General features: G+C 40.4%; 2 protein-coding genes across 6 annotated transcripts in view; both read left to right on the plus strand.

Moving 5' to 3' along the window:
• Positions 1–19,188, plus strand: part of LOC133479252 (myelin basic protein-like) — a 62,722-nt gene extending 43,534 nt beyond the window's left edge. Inside the window, exons 4-7 of one of the 2 annotated variants that reach the window (XM_061775942.1) lie at positions 1,526–2,073; positions 13,829–13,912; positions 14,014–14,032; positions 17,996–19,188. In XM_061775942.1, coding sequence (XP_061631926.1) covers positions 1,526–1,824 — 299 coding nt within the window. In that variant the 3' untranslated portion in view covers positions 1,825–2,073; positions 13,829–13,912; positions 14,014–14,032; positions 17,996–19,188. The remainder of the gene's footprint in view (positions 1–1,525; positions 2,074–13,828; positions 13,913–14,013; positions 14,033–17,995) is intronic. The other variant, XM_061775943.1, reaches the window with a different exon arrangement.
• LOC133479253 (myelin basic protein-like) lies at positions 1,940–19,188 on the plus strand. Of its 4 annotated transcripts, XM_061775946.1 has the most exons (7): positions 1,940–2,073; positions 10,773–10,877; positions 11,016–11,042; positions 11,911–11,940; positions 13,829–13,912; positions 14,014–14,032; positions 17,996–19,188. In XM_061775946.1, the coding sequence occupies exons 1-6, from the start codon at positions 1,954–1,956 to the stop codon at positions 14,014–14,016; spliced, it is 369 nt and encodes a 122-aa protein (XP_061631930.1). In that variant the 5' UTR covers positions 1,940–1,953; the 3' UTR covers positions 14,017–14,032; positions 17,996–19,188. The 4 variants fall into 4 exon arrangements, with proteins under 4 accessions (XP_061631930.1, XP_061631929.1, XP_061631932.1 ...); XM_061775945.1 differs by lacking the exon at positions 14,014–14,032; XM_061775948.1 differs by lacking the exon at positions 11,911–11,940.
• Positions 19,189–19,596: the final 408 nt, after the last annotated feature.

Raw genomic sequence — 19,596 nt, forward strand, 5'->3', positions numbered from 1 at the left:
ACGCTACATTCATAACCTACTTGACATGCTCGAAGATTAATATGAAGAATTTAACAAATCCTACTTACATACTGTCATCCTAGTATGAATATTGAGCTAAAATGTAGCAGCTTGTGTCAGCAGCCCTGTAGCTTTTAGGTTCCAAGTTTAGTTAAGTGTCACAATGTTGAAATCCATACTTATAGGAGTTATTTTAGTGACACAAGACCCATTGTCCCTTTGTAATAACTATGAAGATCTGACAATGGAGCACTGTATCAGTCAATATTAGCATGCATATTGTGTTGTGTAGTGCGACACCATTCCTCCACAGTAGGGTGTGTATATTGTTTGTTGGCAGGAATGCACTGGATGTCCTCATGTCCAGCAGCGCTCTACAGTACTTTAATTTTATAGAATAAAAAGATTTGTACCCTTGAGGATAAATTAAGATTGGCTACATGCACAACACGATACAACCAAATGGGAGTTGTCGAAGTGGTAATGCTGCCACGGGGCAGTTTGCAGTGGGGTGCTCAGTGCCTTGCTCAAGGGTATTCAAATAATATGCTGAGACTGAGCTAGCGTCTGTCCAGCTAGGATATTGTTCCTAAGTGACCCTCAGAGAAAAGGGGTTGTGAATTTAAATCTTGGCTAGTGTCTTTCTGTGTGGAGTCTACAACCTCCTCCCAGAGTCCAAAAATATATACAATATGTTAGATTAATTACCTGTATTGATGTGAGTGTGAATGGTTGTTGCACGTAAACCCTGGTGATCAGTCCAAAGGTGTACCCCGCCTTCAACCCGAAATCAGCTGAGTTAGCCTTGTAACCCCGAATAGGATAAATTGTGTAGAAAACGGATGAATTAATGGATTATTGAACTAAAACAACAAACAAAGAATTAGGGATAACATATTAGGGGCCTTCATCTAATTACCTTGCAACATCTTGACTCTGCAAAGAAGGTGACGCTACCTGAACATTCCCGGCAGGCATACCAACAGTTTCTATCTTAGAGCTGTAAGTATTTAAATACTGAAAATACAGTAGGTAAAACCATAAATAAAATTTCATTCACTGGAACTCAGACCTGTGCAAAGACCAAAAAAGTGAAACAATCATCATGGTTGTTTATCCATTTATTTGTTTATTTGCTATTTCCTGGTTCATAGACTGAAGAGATTGTGGCTTAAAATGAATTCCTATACATCTTCATCCAGATCCTGCCCTTAATGTCATTGGTTTCTTCTTGCTCCAATTTTTGAGATTTGAGGATATGTTTTTTGTTGTGTGTATTTAATTTTGGATACTACTGTATGTGAACCTGTGTGGAAATATAATAAAGAAAAGCTTAGGAAAAAAAAGAACGAATCTCCAACCAGATCAGTCAAGGTTCATTCTGGTTCATATGCCGATGTTTTGGACCTCTCAACCCAGCAGCAGGAAGGGCGCAGTGTGGTCAAAAGAGCCCATTGTGTTACTGCAGTGTGCTGTGTGCCATGCAGGCCCGAACCCATAAGTGACCCCTGTTGTTTCTGTGCAGGAAGGGGTGAGACAGATGCGAACCAGAACAATGGCTGCATCTCGGAGAAGTCGGCGGTGACTGACTCCACAGGCGCTGAGGGCCCCCACTCGGCCTGGACCTCCGCCAGCACAGCTGACCCTGACGCTGCCACGCCGCGCCCCCACCTGGCCCGCCTCTTCTCCCGAGATGCCCCGGGCCGAGAGGACAACACCTTCAAAGAGCGACCCTCTGAATCGGACGAGCTGCAGACTATCCAGGAGCACAGCGGAGCGGCTTCAGAGTGCGGGTCGGAGAGCCCTGAACAGGACCTAGACTAGGCTAGCCTTTGCTCCCTCCATCTCCCCTCTCATCTTACGTCCATCCTCTGCCATTTGCTCTCTCGTTCCAAAGAGAGACGTGAACCCACACTTTTGACAACTACGCCAAAAATTACAACTCTCACAAGCATGGCATCGGCAAGCAGCTCCGCACAGGCCGCCTTCGGTTTGGGCCGCAGGAAGAAGAACCCCGGCGTTCTGGATCAGATTGGAAAATTCTTTGGAGGGGACAAGAAGAAGAAGAGCAAGGTGAGGGGGCAGGGAGTATCTCAGTTCATTCAAACAATTCTCTTGCAAAACCACTTTTCACTTGTAGCGCTTTAACAAATCTTGAAATAAATTGGTACAAAGAAAATCTTCCTATAGACTTGGGTATTTCCGTTCAGTTTCACAGTCAGTTGTTGTCTTTGGGTTGTGAATTTTCATGAAAATAACTTTTGGCTGGGGTTGTAAATGCTTTTACTGTATTATTAATACAAAGGTTATGATTTTGAATCATTTACAGATATTTTCTGTGTTCAAGTGTTTTTGTTTGAATGGTACTAAAATCTGTGGTATTATTCTGTTTGGTTAAATTTAGTTAATGTTGTACAGGTGATATAATTGCAATGCCTCTGTTTATTTAAACATTTTATGAACTGGATAAGAGCCAACGTATTACAGGTGTGGGATGTCCCAAAATGGTTGTGAAAGATTTCACTTTTTGCCAATATTATTATAAATCTGCATTATTGTGTATTTAATCTTTGATCCTTGGTGACCTTTCAAGTTGAAGCGGGAAATAATAGTCATACATAATTGAAGAGCATATTGTTGCAGTCCAACAAAATCAACGCATCAAATTTAGTCAGCTGATATTATCTTCATATTCAGGATATAACAAAAAAATTAAAAATTGGTGAAGCATGCTTTTTACTGGACAGCAATGATATACTGTAGCTACTACTTTAAAACAGTTAGGTTCAAAACTATTTGGACAATGAGAGCGTTTGTATAGTTTTGTCTTTTTGTACTGCCACAATGGAACTAAAACAGCTCAGATTTCATATTCAAGATGTTTCACAAAACTATGGCATTTACCGTTTATGAATTACAGCCATTTATGCCGATTACCTCCATTTTTGTAAGCGGAATTTGGTGATGTGATTAATGTAACGGCAGCACTCTGCCCAACTGGTTATGACGTCTGCCCCACACTTCTGACATTTGGGGTTTTGAATCTCAGCTCAGAGTTCGTATGTTCTCCTCATGGATACATTATGTGGATTTTCTGCAGGTACTCTGCATTACTCCTACATTCCAAAAGTTAGGTTAATTGACTGTAAATATTAGATGTACAGTGAAAAAAAAAACCCAACCACTTTACTCCCGTGGTTGGGTTGCACACTCGGTTCATTGCGTGCTGATCTTAACCACTAAACGTCGTAGGTCCAGACCATCGTAAACAAAAGACCCGCTCTAAAGGCATAATCATAAAACTCATTGTCCAAATACGTCTGTACCTGACTTGACTGTATTGTTATGCAGCATTTCAGTTTGCATGGATTTCTGCAGTCTTGTGTTGTCAGGATCCCAACATTTTGCCATCAGTTATTAATTCTAATGATACACTTTATTGGGTAAAAAGAAAATGTATGTTTAGTTTAGTGGCTATCTTTGTTGCTGCAGTAGTTAGCGGCATCGACTAGGTTCTAGTTCCAAACACAACGGACCAATGTCTCCTTAGCTATGAAGTGTCCATAAGTGATAGTTCTACTTTTTCTGCAGACTGTGCATACCGCCATTCCCTCTGGAGGCAGTGGTTGGTCACATCACAGTTTAGTGATCTCATACCACAGATGATATGATACACTGAAACTAAATCCAAAGCAAGCCTCTTGTAGTTTTGTGGAAAAGAGGAGGCAGACGTTGGCCTCGTGTGATATGGGACTGTTTGCCACTTCTTTTTATTCAGACACGATGACTTTGGAAAGATAATAGCTTGATCTTCCTTCCGCCTACTGAAATGTCCACTATGGCTAAGCGTTCTGGAAGACTGTCAGGAGAGCAATTATTAGACATTTAAGGAATATTTTGTTCATTTCTGTTCATCAGACATTCCTTTGCTTTGGTAAAATGAAACACTTGTCAGGGAACATGTTAACGAAACAAAGTGTGAAGTTTCATGCTAGGGAGCGTAATATTTTTGCAGCAGTATTTGCTTAATTTTCTCATTATGAAAGTCATACATTGTAAATTGAAGACCGTTTTACAGTAAAAAAAAAAATACTAATAATTATATTTAAATTCAATATATTGGCAAAATTATTCGCTCATCTGCCTTGACTCACATGATTTTAACTGATATCCCATTCTAAATCCATATGGTTTAATATAATGTTGGTCTACCCTTTGCAGCTGTAACAGGTTCAACTCTTGTGGGAAGGCTTTCAACAAGGTTTAGGAGTGAGTTTATGGGAATGTTTGCCCATTCTTCCAGGGCCATATTTTTTAGGTTGAGCGCAGGCCTCTGTCCAGGCCTGTCAAGTTCCATGCCACATTCTCTCATCCATGTCTTTATGGACCTCGCTTTGTGCCCCCGTGCACAGACATGTTGGCACAGGAAGGGGTAATCCCAAACTGTTTGACTGTCCAAAATCTCTTGGTATGCTGGAGCATTCAGATTTCCTTTCACTGGAGCTCAGGGGGTAATATTTTGGACATCTCCAACTTTGCCCCTTTTCTGTTCCAACATGACTGCGCATCAGTGCACAAATCAAGGTTTATAAAGACTTGGATGAGAGAGTTTGGGGATTAATTTGACTGGCCTGCACAATCTTGACCTCAACGCTATAGAACAATTTTGGATGAATTAGAGCAGAGACTGAAAGCCAGGCCTTCTCGTCCAACATCAGTGTGTAACCTCACAAATGCACTTCTTGAAAAATCATCATAAATTCGCATAAAGAGACTCTTAAACCTTGTGGAAAACCTTCCCAGAAGAGTTTTAAACTCTTATAACTGCAGAAGGTGGACCGATGTCATATTAAACCCTATGGGTTGATAATGGGATGTCACTTAAATTCATATCTGAGTCAAGGCAGGTGAGCAAATACTCTGGCAATTGATGTACTCACCAAGGGTTTGCCTTCAATTAGTGTTCACATTTCAAGTAACTCAGATGCAGTTGGCCCACCTCTGTTGCCTCAAGCCAAAAGGAACCAGCACTTTATGCTGTACACACTTCATTCACATCAAGGATTTGTTTTTTTGATATAATTACTGCTCAAAGATGTTAAATCAGTCTTACATCCTGTCTGCTATATGACTGGCGAGGTGTTTTCCAACCATCTTTATTTCAAAGATGTTACAACTTCCAATTGTTTTATAGCGCCAATAAAGTGCATTACAAGATGGTGAAAAAAACAAACCTCTTGTTAGCTGCAGGAAATGTGCATTTAAATGCTAAAACCTTCTTCTTTAAAATTAAGGGTGGATGTACATTGGGATAGCCTTTCTTCTGTTTGAATATCATATTATGTTTTAACTAAAAGGAAGACTTTGTCATGTTGAGCAGTGGTTATATTAATCAGGCTCTCGCAAAGGAGCTCACTTTCACACCAAAATAAGACTATATTCTAACCCTCGTGTCTTGGCTGGAGGAGGGAGCAAGGGCACACTCTCCCTCCCTCACATCAGTCGCTCGCCTCAGGTTCACATCCTTGACCTCTGAGTGTCAACTTTACAGTGGATACTTGTGCTGTATTTGTTTGCTGTGAACTCTTTGATGTGACCAGTGAACTGTTCCTAATCTGCTCCTGTTTTCAGCTTTTGGATTTTTGCTTGATTAAAAATCTTTAACAACACCTTTAGCGCTTATTGTTTTGCTTTGCTTGCCCATTTGTTTTTAATGTCATGCTTCCTCTGTTTATTTCAGAACATCCCAACTTTTTCCATATGTTCTAACAACTGACAAACAAACAACTGTGTTGCCATATTTTTTAGGTAGCTTGCATTTTCTGCACGATTTTTTTTCCCCATGTCAGAACAAGAACTATTGCTTTCACAATTATGTAGCCCAAGATGACGAAGAGATGGCTATTCTTCCAATTAGCTAGGCATTTAATTTTAATTTCACTTTGAAAACGTATTTTTCCAACGCTGTCTATAGATTATCCTTATGTATGTTATGATCTATATGAATATAAGCATAACAAAAGTAGCTCATTTATCATACCACATGGTTGAAGGTTGCGTCTGTTATTTCAGTTTTCAGATATTCATTCATTAATTTCTTTCATTCTCCGTACCGATATGAAAAAAAACAAAAACTTTGTATTCCAAGTCTGTTTGACTGAGTTTGACTGATTAAAGAAATTGCCAAGTATAAAAACATGAGGCTTCAAAATAATAAAACATCATACAGTGTATAATGTGCATGTTGATCATTGCTGACCATTGCAAACAGCCTCTCAAAAATATCCACATCTCTATTTTATTCTTGCCCGTTGCCTTTCCCCTTTGTGGCTATCCACTTCTTCCATGACAATCGTGCCATCATTTAGGGTGGTTCAATTAAAAATGATTTAGTACAGTATATTGTATGTGGTGCCTCAAAACCTGATATCGGGTCGCTGTTTTTCCGTTGAAGCACCTCGGTTGATGTCTAGTGTTTAAGCACTTAATTTACAGAAAAGAGTTGCCGACTGTAATTTGTCTTGCGATGGACAACTTCAGTTGCTTTCGCCGGCGTCGCTCGGTGTGCAATGGGCATGAGTAACTCGCAATTACGCAGGTTAACCACTGACACAACATTGGTGCAAGTTTTTATATAGTGGTGGAGGGACCACTCGTGCCCAATGCCCAGTTACACTGGGCCGCGTTCTAGCCGAGGCAAAAAAAAATAATCAGGAAAACTGGTGGCAAACAGTCTAACGCTATACCTCCACAAATGAGTACAACCTAGTTCTCATTCTTTGCGGACCTTTTTAGTCCTTTGTTTAACCGTCTTCCTGAATCAGGTCGGCACGTGCAGTAAGAAGATGGAATAGTCCAGTGCAATAAAGGGAAGTGGGAGCATTCAAAAACGATCATGATAGATATAGCATTCGGCTGTGCGTTTCAGATTTTAAATAAGATTGAAACAATAATAATTGCTTTAAATCAAAGATAAGATCAGTTTTTATGAGACTTTTGGGGACCCCAGGAAATCTCAGAGCGCCGTCAATTCTCTGCATTTTCCATGGTAAATCTGCCATGTGTGGATATTACCCACATTTAAATCAATGGGGGGTATGTAATGTTCAATATTTGTATTAATTGTTTTTGTTTACTTCCGTTATCACTGCCTGCTGTTGATTTTTTTTTAAATATATAATAATGATCATAATCTGACTGAAGCATTAAATCGCAATCGGGCAAGTGGAAGAATGATTTGGGGTCTCTTTCAAATGTGTCATCCTTCAAATCGTGTGCTTTACAGTGAAAGAATAAAATAGATAGGAAAGCTAATGTGTCACTCACGAATGGGTTCTGTGAATTGTTATTCATAACCTTTCAGTACTGAATTTGGTGTCATGCATTATGAAGTGATATGTGCGACCTCGTGGTGGCCTCTAACCTCTAACTTGTGATCGTTGGACTCTTCTATGCTACAATACACAACTTGATCATTAACCTGAATGCTATATAGATTATAAAATTTCTAAGAATACACTGTATTTGTGATGCCACTCGCTCAAAAAATATTCAACTAGTAATTACTTTATTCCAAAAAGATACAAAGTAGTTTGATAATCAAATCGCTTTAAATGTTGAAATTAATATACAAAATAATACAATTTAATAAAACAAGATCAATTAATTTTGCCATGTTGCTGGCAATGTGGTATCACTGCTATCGCTCAAAGATGGTTTGGCGTATTTGGTTCAATTAACATTAGAACATAATCAACAGCAATTGTACTGATTGGTAAAATAATAATAATTACGAGAAAAAAATAAGATGAGGCTTTGTAATTAATAACATTTTAACTGAATAATAATATGTGATGGATTCAGCTACAGTATGTTTTCAATTTAAATAAATTGTGTTTGATGTCGAGACATATAAAGGAAATACAACAGAAAGTTGTTGCTGTTCCACCTACTATAAGTCCTTTATGGGTTGGTTGCACGCTATTGCAGACTACAAAAACAAATCAAGTAGAAGAAAGCATTTCTGCTGTTTGGGGAATAGGAATGCTAGTTGTAGAAATAACACTAACAACAAAGCAATGTGATTATGTGTGCTTTCATCTCTGCGGAAACCGTAAAGAGGTACAGGTACATATAGACGCGCGACCTTTGACACACCTTCATAACATGAGTTGACCCACTTTGCACAGGCGTAGTGAGGGGAAAGCATAAAGCTTGTGAAAGCCGTTCGTAACCATGGTTCGCCTGTATAAGCTCATTGTCAGGACAGAGAAAATGTCTTCTCCTCTTTCAGCCAATTACTGAGACAAACCAGCCTTGCATTAAGGCATGGGTGTCAATCTCACTATCACCACGGGACACATCATAGTTATGTTGGTTTCCCTCAGAGGGTCGTCATGACAGTGAAAATTGTATACATTGGTTATAAAACAAAATGTCTACACACCCGTTTTTTGTGACATAAAAATACGTCCATGATGAATAATTTCAAAACTATTTTCACCATTAATGTGAGCTATAAACTGTACAACCACATTGAAAAAATAAATATTTTTTTGTGAGGGGAAGTAAAAATTAACAACTGAGATAATGTGGTTGCAAAAGTGTGCACACAGAGGATGAGTTTGACAACAAAAATGTCAGGAAAAGACTACGATGATAGCTCAAATTTATTTGTAGTTCATCGGAGGCACTTTAAATGGTGGTGGGTGAGTGAGTTCGAGTGTGATTGGTTAATTCTGAACACAACAACATCCCCAGGTTGTGCACACTTAAGCATCCACATTAAACCATCTCATTTTTTATTTTTTTTTACTTCCACTCTCAAAAAGATCATTTTTTCTTCAATTGAGGTGTACATGTTTTAGGTCACATTAATGGTTGAAAATGTTTTGAAATAATTAATCTTGGTATCCTATAACAAAAAACAGGCACCTGGTGTTGAGATATTTTTATATCCACTCTAAATTTATAATCATCTCATCATATTTTTATGAACAAACAAGTGCCCCGGCTATTATATTAATTTTAACCAAAATGGAGTTTGAAATTAGAAGTCATGGAAAATAGTGGCAATCAAATAAAAATATTATTATCCAATTTATAGAAAGGATTTTCTGCCACAATAAAGAGCACAAATCCGTTTAGAAAAAGGCAATGAAGTAGACACAATTGATTTGCTTTACTGGGCCACAAAGAAATGTTGTGGCAGGCCAGATCTGACCCCCAGGCTTTGAGTTTGGCACATGCAACACAAGGGAATCATGTAGACATGTAGTGCTTCGGTGAAAAGCAAAGTCCTACTTGCACAAACCAGATCAGGGAGGTAAAGTCACTCTTAATACAGAGACATTTGATAAATTGGGTCTTTGCTAACTTTGCTTGGGGAAACATTGCTTGTGTTTGTGTTTTTTGTACTCAGGTTGCTGTCTTACTATGGTATGTATTGATTTAGCATTTTTAGAACCCATCCATCCATCCATTTTCTGGTTGGGTGGTGGGGGCAGTAGCTTTTAGCAGGGACGTCCAGACTTCCCTCTCCCCAGCCACTTCATTCAGTTCTTCCGGGGGTATCCCGAGGCGTTCCGAGGCCAGCCGGAAGACATAGTCTGTGCAGCGTGTCCTGGGACGTCCCCGGAGTCTCCTCCGGGTGGGACGTGCCCGGAACACCTCACCAGAGAGGCGTCCAGGAGGCATCTTAATCAGATGCCCCAGCCACCTCATCTGGCTCCTCTCAATGTGGAGGAGCAGCGGCTCTACTCTGACCTCTTCCCGGATGACCGAGCTTCTCACCCTACTTTTAGAACCTATTCAATGATATATATGGTCCCAAATGAACATTATGGGTCCCTGAAGATTGTTAGCATGCTAGATGTTAGACAAGTAAGTAGAGTCATTTTGTTTGTGTTTATTATTGTTGTCATTGTTTAAATAGTTCTACAGGGGAAGTCAAACACCCAACAAAATAAATGTCACACATGTAGCAGGTTGTGGGTGAGCAAATGGTAGCAGTCCCATATGAAATTCAGCTCTAGCATTCATACTTAATTTGTACAGAAATTATATTCTCTATAGTCTCTTCATGATATTTGAATACATCTTCAGCATACTATAATAAGCTACACTTTTAAGAAACCTACATGAGAGGGCACATGCAAAGGAAAAGCACACATTCATCAAAGTCTGAGATGCTACAAAAAGCACATGGTTGCGCCATATCCTCCTTTGATCTCACCAAAATCCAATCACATGCAACATGCAGACAGCTACATTTGGGGAAAATAACGGGTTTATGTAAGAGCACTTCATAAAAAGGTCACTGGCAGGGCTTCAACAACAGGGTGGATGCACTAAAAACGCACATCAAAACCCTTTATAAAGCATGATAATCGACTAATATGTGGCCTGCTCACCCTTCTCTTTGGGTTTGTCCCTTTTCCATGTAAGCCTATCTCCTGCATCCTCCTCTCGAACACCAACTGCCCTCATGTCTTCCCTCATCTATCAATCTTCTCTTTGGTCTTCCTCTCTTGCTTGGCAGCTCCATCCTCATCATCCTTCTTCACCATGACAAAAAGAACAACTTTTTGTCATGGTGAACTAAACTTGTAACTAGTTTGTGTAGAAAATGAACTTTCCCAACACTGCCTATACCTAATAAACCTTGTGAGTATATCGCAATAGGTAGTAAGTGAGACTTTTGTGACTACTAGGAAACATTTGAGCACATGGGTTTATCATAGATTGTTCACCATTTTTGTGTCTCTTCTCAGGGGTCTTTCCGTGGGGCCCTCTCTCCCGCCCCCCAGAAAGCGTCTGCCACGTCCCCTCGTAAGCGGGGCCCAGAGAATGCGGTTGTACACTTCTTCCGTACCATCGTGAGTGAAGTACAGCTCTGATGGCCTCACAAGAACTAAATTTGAGGAGCTGTTTGTCTCGTTGCAACTCTGCTACTGTGTATGCCCTCTCATTAACTCTGTCCAAACTCTTCACTGTCTTCCATTAATCCCTCTCAGGTGTCTCCCGCCCCCCCAAAGTCAAGGGTGAGTCTTCATAATATGACATATGGCACACAGTGATGAATGCATTTACACTAAATGAATAAAATTGGGAGGACCATTAGCAGGATATTGTCACGTTTGAATCTCAATTTTGAAAGTAGAAAATGTGGACATTATTTAAGAAATAACAGAAATAACTTTTAAAGGCAGTAATTAAATCTTAAATCTTAAATATTTTATATATATACACACACACACACACACACACACACGTATAAAAGGTATGACTGCATAGCTGTTTTGGTAAATAGTGGTCTATTTCCCATGAAAAAAAAAATACAAACGATTGACAAATGCACAATTTTGCTTTTTATTGGAAAACTACAGGCATCTTTGATTTATTATTGTAGGGCACATTTTTAAGTTCATCTGCACAGTAATGTGATGCAAAAGAAAACAAGAGCTAGATCAAATATTAAGCTATTAAAATGATGATAAAATGAACAGCAATGATGATGATTATAACTTTTAGTTTATCTTTAAGAGAAGTCCAGTATTCTTGAAAACAAGAATTGAGTAATTCATTTAAAACAATATATTTGTACTGCTTTTTTTTTTTTTTTTTAATCAAATATGTGTTTGTGTGTTAGCGATAACCAACTGGCTAGTTTGTTAGCTCGTTAGTTAGTTAGAGTACCAGTGAAAACAAACTTTCCACTCTTTTCTCTGTTTTAAAGTTAGCCTTCGCTTTGCTCTCCTCTCCCTCTATCTCTTCTCCCGTTGTCTTTTCTTATCCACCCTTGCCAGCCCGCATGACCCTATGACTTCTTCCCTCCCCTCAGACAGACTGGCATTTCTAACAGTTCCTTGTCCCTTTTACTTCCTGTCTCTTGTCTCTGGGTATGTCCAGTGGAGAGGACTAGCAGCCAAGATAGGTCTGGTAGGTGCTTTGACAACGCCAAAAAACACAGTGGTATCATGGCTCATTTAATCCGTGGCTCAGGCAAGGTCATCCTATCAAGCCTTTATGCCTGATGCAGTAAATCTGTTTCCCTTTAGTCTACAGTACATCGACCACTTCAGCCATTCTGCCTCATTGACTACCTGTCCATTTTTTTCAAGAAATATCTTGAACATCTGCACCCACTTAACTAATGCATGTGTGCGCGCGAGTGTGTTTGTGTGTGCTAGACGTCAATCATACGTAGCTGGGAAAGAGAATATTCATTAGGATGGATGTCGGACAGAAGGACTGCAACTAAATGTTAGTTACGCCTAGGAGAAATTGCAATTCTCTCGTATTCCATGTTGATAATGAGAGAAGCTAATAGTGAGCTGAAATGCCCATTGAACAAATTATCGGAGGGCCCTAATGCTGATAATCTATCACAGGATATGACAGCAACACCCACATATAATTCGGCCATTAGAGGCCGCGTGCGGTTTTGGCCTATTATCAGACATCAGAGCGACAGGTCACGAAAAGAATACTTTTTCCCTTGCTCGTACAGTGTACACACTCGAATGTGGCGTGCCTGTCCATCAATCAGGTTAAATGTGTGTCGCTGGTATAGACATTACCAGAGATACATTATTTGTTGAAAATAAATCGTCATTTTTCGACCAATTAAGTGAAATTGGATGATCACTCATGCCACACACAGCACACTTGTTGGGAATCTAGAATCTTAGAGGTTGCATGCAAATGCCGAGAAAGGCTAGCACTCGGATAAATTGAAAACTAATATTAAAAAAAAAAAAAAAAGTTTTAATGACTGTATAACCCTAAAAAATACATCACTGCGTCCCATTGCAGTCCCAAAGTTATGGAATTTTAACATCACACTTGATTCTCAGCATTCACATTCTTAGTGTTAATGAGAATGTGCATTTTGCAAATTTAGTTGAAAATGTTCAATGGGAAGAAGACTTGCGTTGATGATGTGTGTTTAACATGTTTTGATTTGCAAACGTTCTATATTAAAATGTTGCCAAAATCAATTGTACCTCCGTCATATGTGGTGTCAGGAAATGAACACAAAAGGCTGTCGTGAAAACAGAGAACAGACTCCTTGTGAGCTGATTAGTATCGTTTTTCTTTCTTTTTCTGTCATGCTTTCGGTGTCGGCTGGAGGTCAGCGTATCCATTATCCAAAGAAAATACACCAAACATTTGAACAGTCATTCCACAAAATCGAATCAAAATGCCACGGATTGTAGCTTTTAAAAAATTCCTGTCAGAAGTAGTGAAAAACTGTGAGTAAATATGAGCTGTAAGTTTTAGTTGTTGCTGTGGCAGCGCGGCGCACTGGTGCTTAGCATGTCTGCCTCACAGTTCGGAGGTCCGGGATTCAAATCTCAAGTTTGCACGTCTTCCCTATGTTAATGGGGGTTTTCTCCAGGTAGCGCGGCTTCCTCTCACATTTAAAAAACATGCATGGTAATTGAAAACTCTAAACTGTCCTTAGCAGTGAAAGTGAGTGAGAATGGTTGTATGTCTACACTGCATGTTCCCTGGCAATTGGTGTAACTTACCTCTCGCCCAAAGCCAGCTAAGTCTATACCTAATGAGGACAAGCAGTATAGAGAATGTATGGATGTCTATGAATGTCTAACTGTTTAACACCTTACGATGTTCATCAATTTCATCTTTTAAGTTTCTTCCTTCCATTCTTTAGTGGCAGAAACAAACTTGTCTGATTCCCCATCAATCTTGTTTTTACACCTTCTGTCTTGTTCTGAATTTGACAGTATATTCCAGTGCTGAAATTCATTTGTACAAAAGCTAACAAAAGTTCTTCAACCGAATCCTTGTATCCTTGTCCCAGGGTGACCAGAAGTCTCAGTCTGCTAAAGCCAAGAGGTCCAGTGGAGGGGACGGCAAAGGCACCCTGACTAGGATCTTCAAAATGGTAAGGAAAATAAGTTTCTAAATTAGTTTCAAGAAACATCTACTGCATATTCTCTTTCTCAGAGTCCAAAATTGTGTTTTTATCTTTTGTTTCTACCTCAGTGACGATAACAACAGAAGCGTGAGTAACTAACTTGGTTGTATTCAAGGTCGAAAAGCTCAGAAAACATCCTAATCTCAATAAATCCACCGCAGCTTTAAAACCCACAATTGATCAACATGCACAATATATCACGTACTTTGAGCTTTAGTGCAAGTGTTTATTTAATCCCGCTGGAGATGCCAGATCCACTTCTCATGGCAGGATCCCCAACTATGGGCAGTAATTTAATATGATTATTTTGTATCGTCAAATTCTTTTTGAGAAGCATTTTTCTCATTTGGTTCATGTGGTTAAACCCATCACAACAAGCACAAACGTGTTAAAACATTGTGTACAAAGCGTGATGTAACTATGTATCAGAGGTTTTTGCTTTATAAAGCTACTTTTCAGACTTCTCTTTGTGAATCACAGATCAACCACTACAACATATCAGGCATGGGAAAGTGGTCCCAGAAACATATTCCTATTTGATTGAATGGTCTAGCTACAGGCTAGTCATTGTACCCTTCATCAATCTAATGTGAGCCAATGAAAGAGCTGTGTAGTCATTGAGGTCTTCTCAAATATTGTTTTTGTTCTTTTTTTAAACAGTTTTTACACTGTCAGACAGTATATTTGTTATTGAGGTTGTAGTTTGTACTGGTGTAATTCTTGCATTATACAGAACTTTGGCATATTTTGGTAATGTTCAGCTACATAAGGGTCGAATTATAACCACAATTATAGACATCCTTAAACATTGATGAATCCATACAGTAACCTACTTCTCTGATGAGGTCATTTAAATCAGAACATTATGTAATGTTTGCAAAGGAAGAATTATTGTAGCGTATTAATGTGCGGAGTTTGCATGTTCTCCCCGTGCTTGCATCCCCGGGTTTTCGCTGAGTACTCTGGGTTCCTTCTGCATTCCAAAGACATACTTGTTTGGTACATTTGACACTCCAAATTGCTCAAAGGTGTGAATATGAATATAGTTGGTCCTTTTTCCTGCAACTTGGTGGTGCCCAGTCCAGGGTGTACCCCGCCTCTCGTTCAAAGCCAGCTGAGGTAGGCTGCAGCCCACCAGCGACCATAATGAGTACAAGTGGTATAGAAAATAGATAGATGTTATGTATTTTTAATAAATGACTGAAATCAAATGCATACAAAAAGAGTGTCTGGGAGACCCTAATGTCATACTAAGTGTTAATTCAAGGGGAGAACATGCAAACTCAACACAGGCGGGGCCGGGGATTGAACCCGGTCCTCAGAACTGTGAGGCAGACGCTCTAACCAGTTATTTTTCCTTTCTATTTATATTCCAACGAAGAGTAATGAGTTACAGCAGCCACCTCTTAAGCCTTGTTATTTTAAGGCATTCATAATCAAATCAAGCAATATGTATTAACCAATATTAGAACTAGTAGATGTACATTTTCCAAAATGAATAAAAATCCCTTATAAAAACAAGTCTTCATAATAACCAACTTTATCACATTTTGACTTGGTTTTACTTCTTCTTAAAACTTATCCCATGATCTCATTATCAAATTTGCTTCTGAAAAACTGACTATTAATTTTTACATCCATTAATCCATCTTCTATACCACACTATCCATCTCATGTTAAATGTATTTATTTATGTTACTGCAGTGGAAGAAGAAGAAGCTGCTGTAACTTCAAACCCATCTGATTACTACCACGCTTATTTCTCACAAGAAGAAGTTCAATGTTGAGGACGAGAGATAAAATGTGTTTTTGTTGGTTGATACATTAAATGAAACATGTTTGATTCGAATAATAATAAGAGGTGCGAGCAGCTATGAGTGGGCCCTTGCATCCTTGGCAACGTTGGGGTACTGGCACATTAGGCATCCATTGTAAATGAATGGAAATGCCATTCATAAATTCGAGGCCCCCCAAAAGCGGTAACAACAATGCAACAAGAAAAATTGCATTTTAGAGTACTGTATTGCACTTACACACAGCAATAAACTAACAAAACATAGAGGCCTTCACAGAACATGTGTATTTACACAGAGTAGATCACACACGAATGACACAATGTACTAATTTGGTGACTTGTGAAGGCGATTGATTGCGGTGAATAGTAAAGGGTGTCAGAGTACAGGGGGCTGAATACAAAGGCACACCACACTTTCCAGGTTTATATTAGCTTAATATTTTCAAATCCGTATATCATTTCCACTCCACAATTATGTGCTACTTTGTGTTAGTCTATCACATCCATCCATCCATCCATTGTCTTCCGCTTATCCGAGGTCGGGTCGCGGGGGCAGCAGCCTCAGCAGGGAAGCCCAGACTTCCCTCTCCCCAGCCACTTCCTCTAGCTCTTCCGAGGGGATCCCGAGGCGTTCCCAGGCAAGCCGAGAGACTTAGTCTCTCCAGCGTATCCTGGGTTGTCCCCGGGGTCTCCTCCCCGTGGGGCGTGCCCGGAACAACTCACCGGGGAGGTGTCCAGGAGGCATCCTAAACAAATGCCTGAGCCACCTCATCTGGCTCCTCTCAATGCGGAGGAGCAGCGGCTCTGCTCTGAGCCCCACCCTATCTCTAAGGGAGAGCCCGGACACCCTGCGGAGGAAACTCATTTCGGCCGCTTGTATCCAGGATCTTGTTCTTTCGGTCACGACCCACAGCTCGTTACCATAGGTGAGGGTAGGAATGTAGATCGACCGGTAAATTGAGAGCTTCGCCTTTCGGCTTAGCTCCTTCTTTACCACAACAGACCGATACAAAGTCCGCATCACTGCAGACGCTGCACCGATCCGCCTGTCGATCTCCCGTTCCATTCTTCCCTCACTCGTGAACAAGACTCCAAGATATTTGAACTACTTCACTTGGGGAAGGATCTCATCCCCGACCTGGAGAGGGCATGCCACCCTTTTCCGACTAAGGACCATGGTCTCAGATTTAGAGGTGCTGATTCTCATCCCAGCCGCTTCACACACATCTGTGAACCGCTCCAGTGAGAGTTGGAGATCATAAATATCCATAAAAGTTATGAACAGAATCGGTGACAAAGGGCAGCCTTGGCGGAGTCCAACCCTCACTGGAAATTAGTCCGACTGACTGCCGGCAATGCGTACCAAACTCTGACTCTGGTCGTACAGGGACCGAACAGCCCGTATCAGGGGGTTCGGTACCCCATACTCCCGATGCACCCCCTACAGGACTCCCCGAGGGACACGGTCGAACGCCTTCTCCAAGTCCACAAAACACATGTAGACTTGTTGGGCGAACTCCCATGCACCCTCGAGGACCCTGCCGAGGGTGTAGAGCCGGTCCACTGTTCCACGGCCAGGACGAAAACCACACTGCTCCTCCTGAATCTGAGATTCGACTTCACAACGAACCCTCCTCTCCAGCACCTCTGAGTAGACCTTACCAGGGAGGCTGAGGAGTGTGATCCTTTTGTAGTTGGAACACTTCTTAAAAAGGGGGACCACCACCACAGTCTGCCAATCCAGAGGCACTGTCCCCGATGTCCACGCGATGTTGCAGAGGCGTGTCAACCAGGAGAGCCCCACAACATCCAGAGCCTTGAGGAACTCCGGGCGAATTTATCACCCCGGGGGTGGATGAGATAAAATAAATACAATAAATTCAAGTTGGCGATTTGAAGGTCACAAAATGTGAACAAATTGAAGGTGTAGGAATACTTTTTCAAGGAACATTTGACGTGCAGTATGTGCCAAGTTTGGCAGTCAAATCTGTTGGAGGAGTTCTTTAAAATATGAACTCTATAAAAGGACAAAAAATGGCCAAAATTTGAAAGTAAATAAAAGATGCCAGACTTCCTTTTAGGTTTATATTATAGCTCCAGAAGACTTTTTGAAGCAAACATCGCAAGATCTCTGTGCACGTGCTGTTCGAGCATATTGCCCATTTTTGGAATGGGAAAACTATTAGTTTGTGGATTGGGTTTTAACATATATTTTTAAATATACTTTTATCACTCATGTCTTGTCTGTTGCACAGGGAAGCCGCAGCTCTTCTCCAGCCAGACGCTGAAGTTCCAACATCCCCTTAGAAGAAGTCAAGGACAAGAATGAGTAACGCGGGCAAGGAGAGGAAGAAAATGAAACTTTGTGATCCTTTAAACTCACCTTTGAATCTGATAACACATAATATTGTATAAATCTCTTGATTCGTCTGTCCTGTTGTCTTACCCTTCACTGGCTGGCAGATCGCCACACAATCTGTTGCCTGCCCGCGTCTTTTCCTGCTCTCCTGCATCCCAAATGACCCCCTGACCCCTGCCATGGCCATATATGTGCTTGAGTGTCTGTCCTCCCTAAAAAACTCAAATGTGGCTAAGCAGACCTGGACTGTGGGAGTACAGGCCCAGTTCAAGTTCTGAACTTGCCTGTTGTTGTTGTCCTAGGCTCAGGCTGCTTCTGTCTTTATTGTCTTGTCGCTATGTCTTTGTCATGTCCTTACACGCTCCCTGTGCCCATTAACAGGAATTTGTGTTGATTTTGTGGTACAATTAACCCCACTTACATTACTGTAGACTAGAGCCATTTTGGTTCTATTGTTTGTTTTTTTTCCCACTCCACCTCCCTGTGTCTGATTTAAGTGTGATGTCATAAATGTGATGTACATGTTTGTCATTTGAATGATTTTGGTTATAGATAGACATACTCAACCATTTTAAATATGTTCTGCAATGAGCACTGAAGCAACACGTACTCGTCATTTCTAACAACGTAGCGCTAACAGCACATTGCAATTTTCTCCGTGTGCATCGCTGGTCTTTAAACGTTCAGTTACTGACTCTAAAAATATGGCCAGCCTCTCGTCTTCAGCCTCTCTTCTTGCCTCCTTAAACCAACTGCTGTTTCGTTTTTCTTGATTACTCAGACAAACAAACACAATTTCAAAAAAGGTGCTCTCTGACTAACTAAGTGGTAGTGAAACATTCTCTGGTGCTTCTGTCCAACTATGTCAGAAATAAAACAATTGGTCACAGAAATGCAGACCATCCTTATTCCAGATGAATTAAACTGCAGGTGTGTGCACGCATGTGTGTAAAATATGGCATCAATCTACAATGTGTGTGTCTGAATCCACTTCCAATGCATCCTTTAGATTGAATGTAAAGACCCTCCTGTTTAATAAATTGAATGGCCACTTACCTGAAAACAAAAATAAAAAAGCCCGATCCCTTCCATAGTGTGTGATGCTTTATGTGAACATGAAGGAAAGCAAAATGATTTGTGTGTATTTTCCTACTACATAAAACAAACATGACTCATTTCGAGCATGTAATTCAGACCAAGCGCTCTGATAGGCCACAATTCAGGTGTATTCTGATGTTTTGGTGAAAAGAGCATAGAAATACACAGTGAAGATGGAGGGAGCACTGGAGGGAATTAAAAAAAAAAATTAACCATTTATTTTCTACATTCATATTCCCTCAAAAAAAGCAGCAGACCTCTTTTTTCACCTAATAAAACATTCAGCAACAACCCACCCACCACCTTGGTCATACTGTATTAGGACATCACTGCTTTGAGAAAACTTTATACATCAGTAGTAGATCCAACAGCAACCTGCACTTGTATTAGTCTGATTAA

This window comes from Phyllopteryx taeniolatus, chromosome 6, assembly GCF_024500385.1.
Source record: "Phyllopteryx taeniolatus isolate TA_2022b chromosome 6, UOR_Ptae_1.2, whole genome shotgun sequence".
Lineage (NCBI taxonomy): Eukaryota > Metazoa > Chordata > Actinopteri > Syngnathiformes > Syngnathidae > Phyllopteryx > Phyllopteryx taeniolatus.

What these genes read in the sequence shown, in the direction of transcription:
- LOC133479253 (XM_061775945.1), top strand. Translation starts at nt 1,954, where the DNA reads ATGGCATCGGCAAGCAGCTCCGCACAGGCCGCCTTCGGTTTGGGCCGC. An exon ending in TAGCAGCCAAGATAGGTCTG is followed by an intron (nt 11,941 to 13,828) that starts GTAGGTGCTTTG and finishes TCCTTGTCCCAG; the next exon opens with GGTGACCAGAAGTCTCAGTC. An exon ending in TGACTAGGATCTTCAAAATG is followed by an intron (nt 13,913 to 17,995) that starts GTAAGGAAAATA and finishes TCTGTTGCACAG; the next exon opens with GGAAGCCGCAGCTCTTCTCC.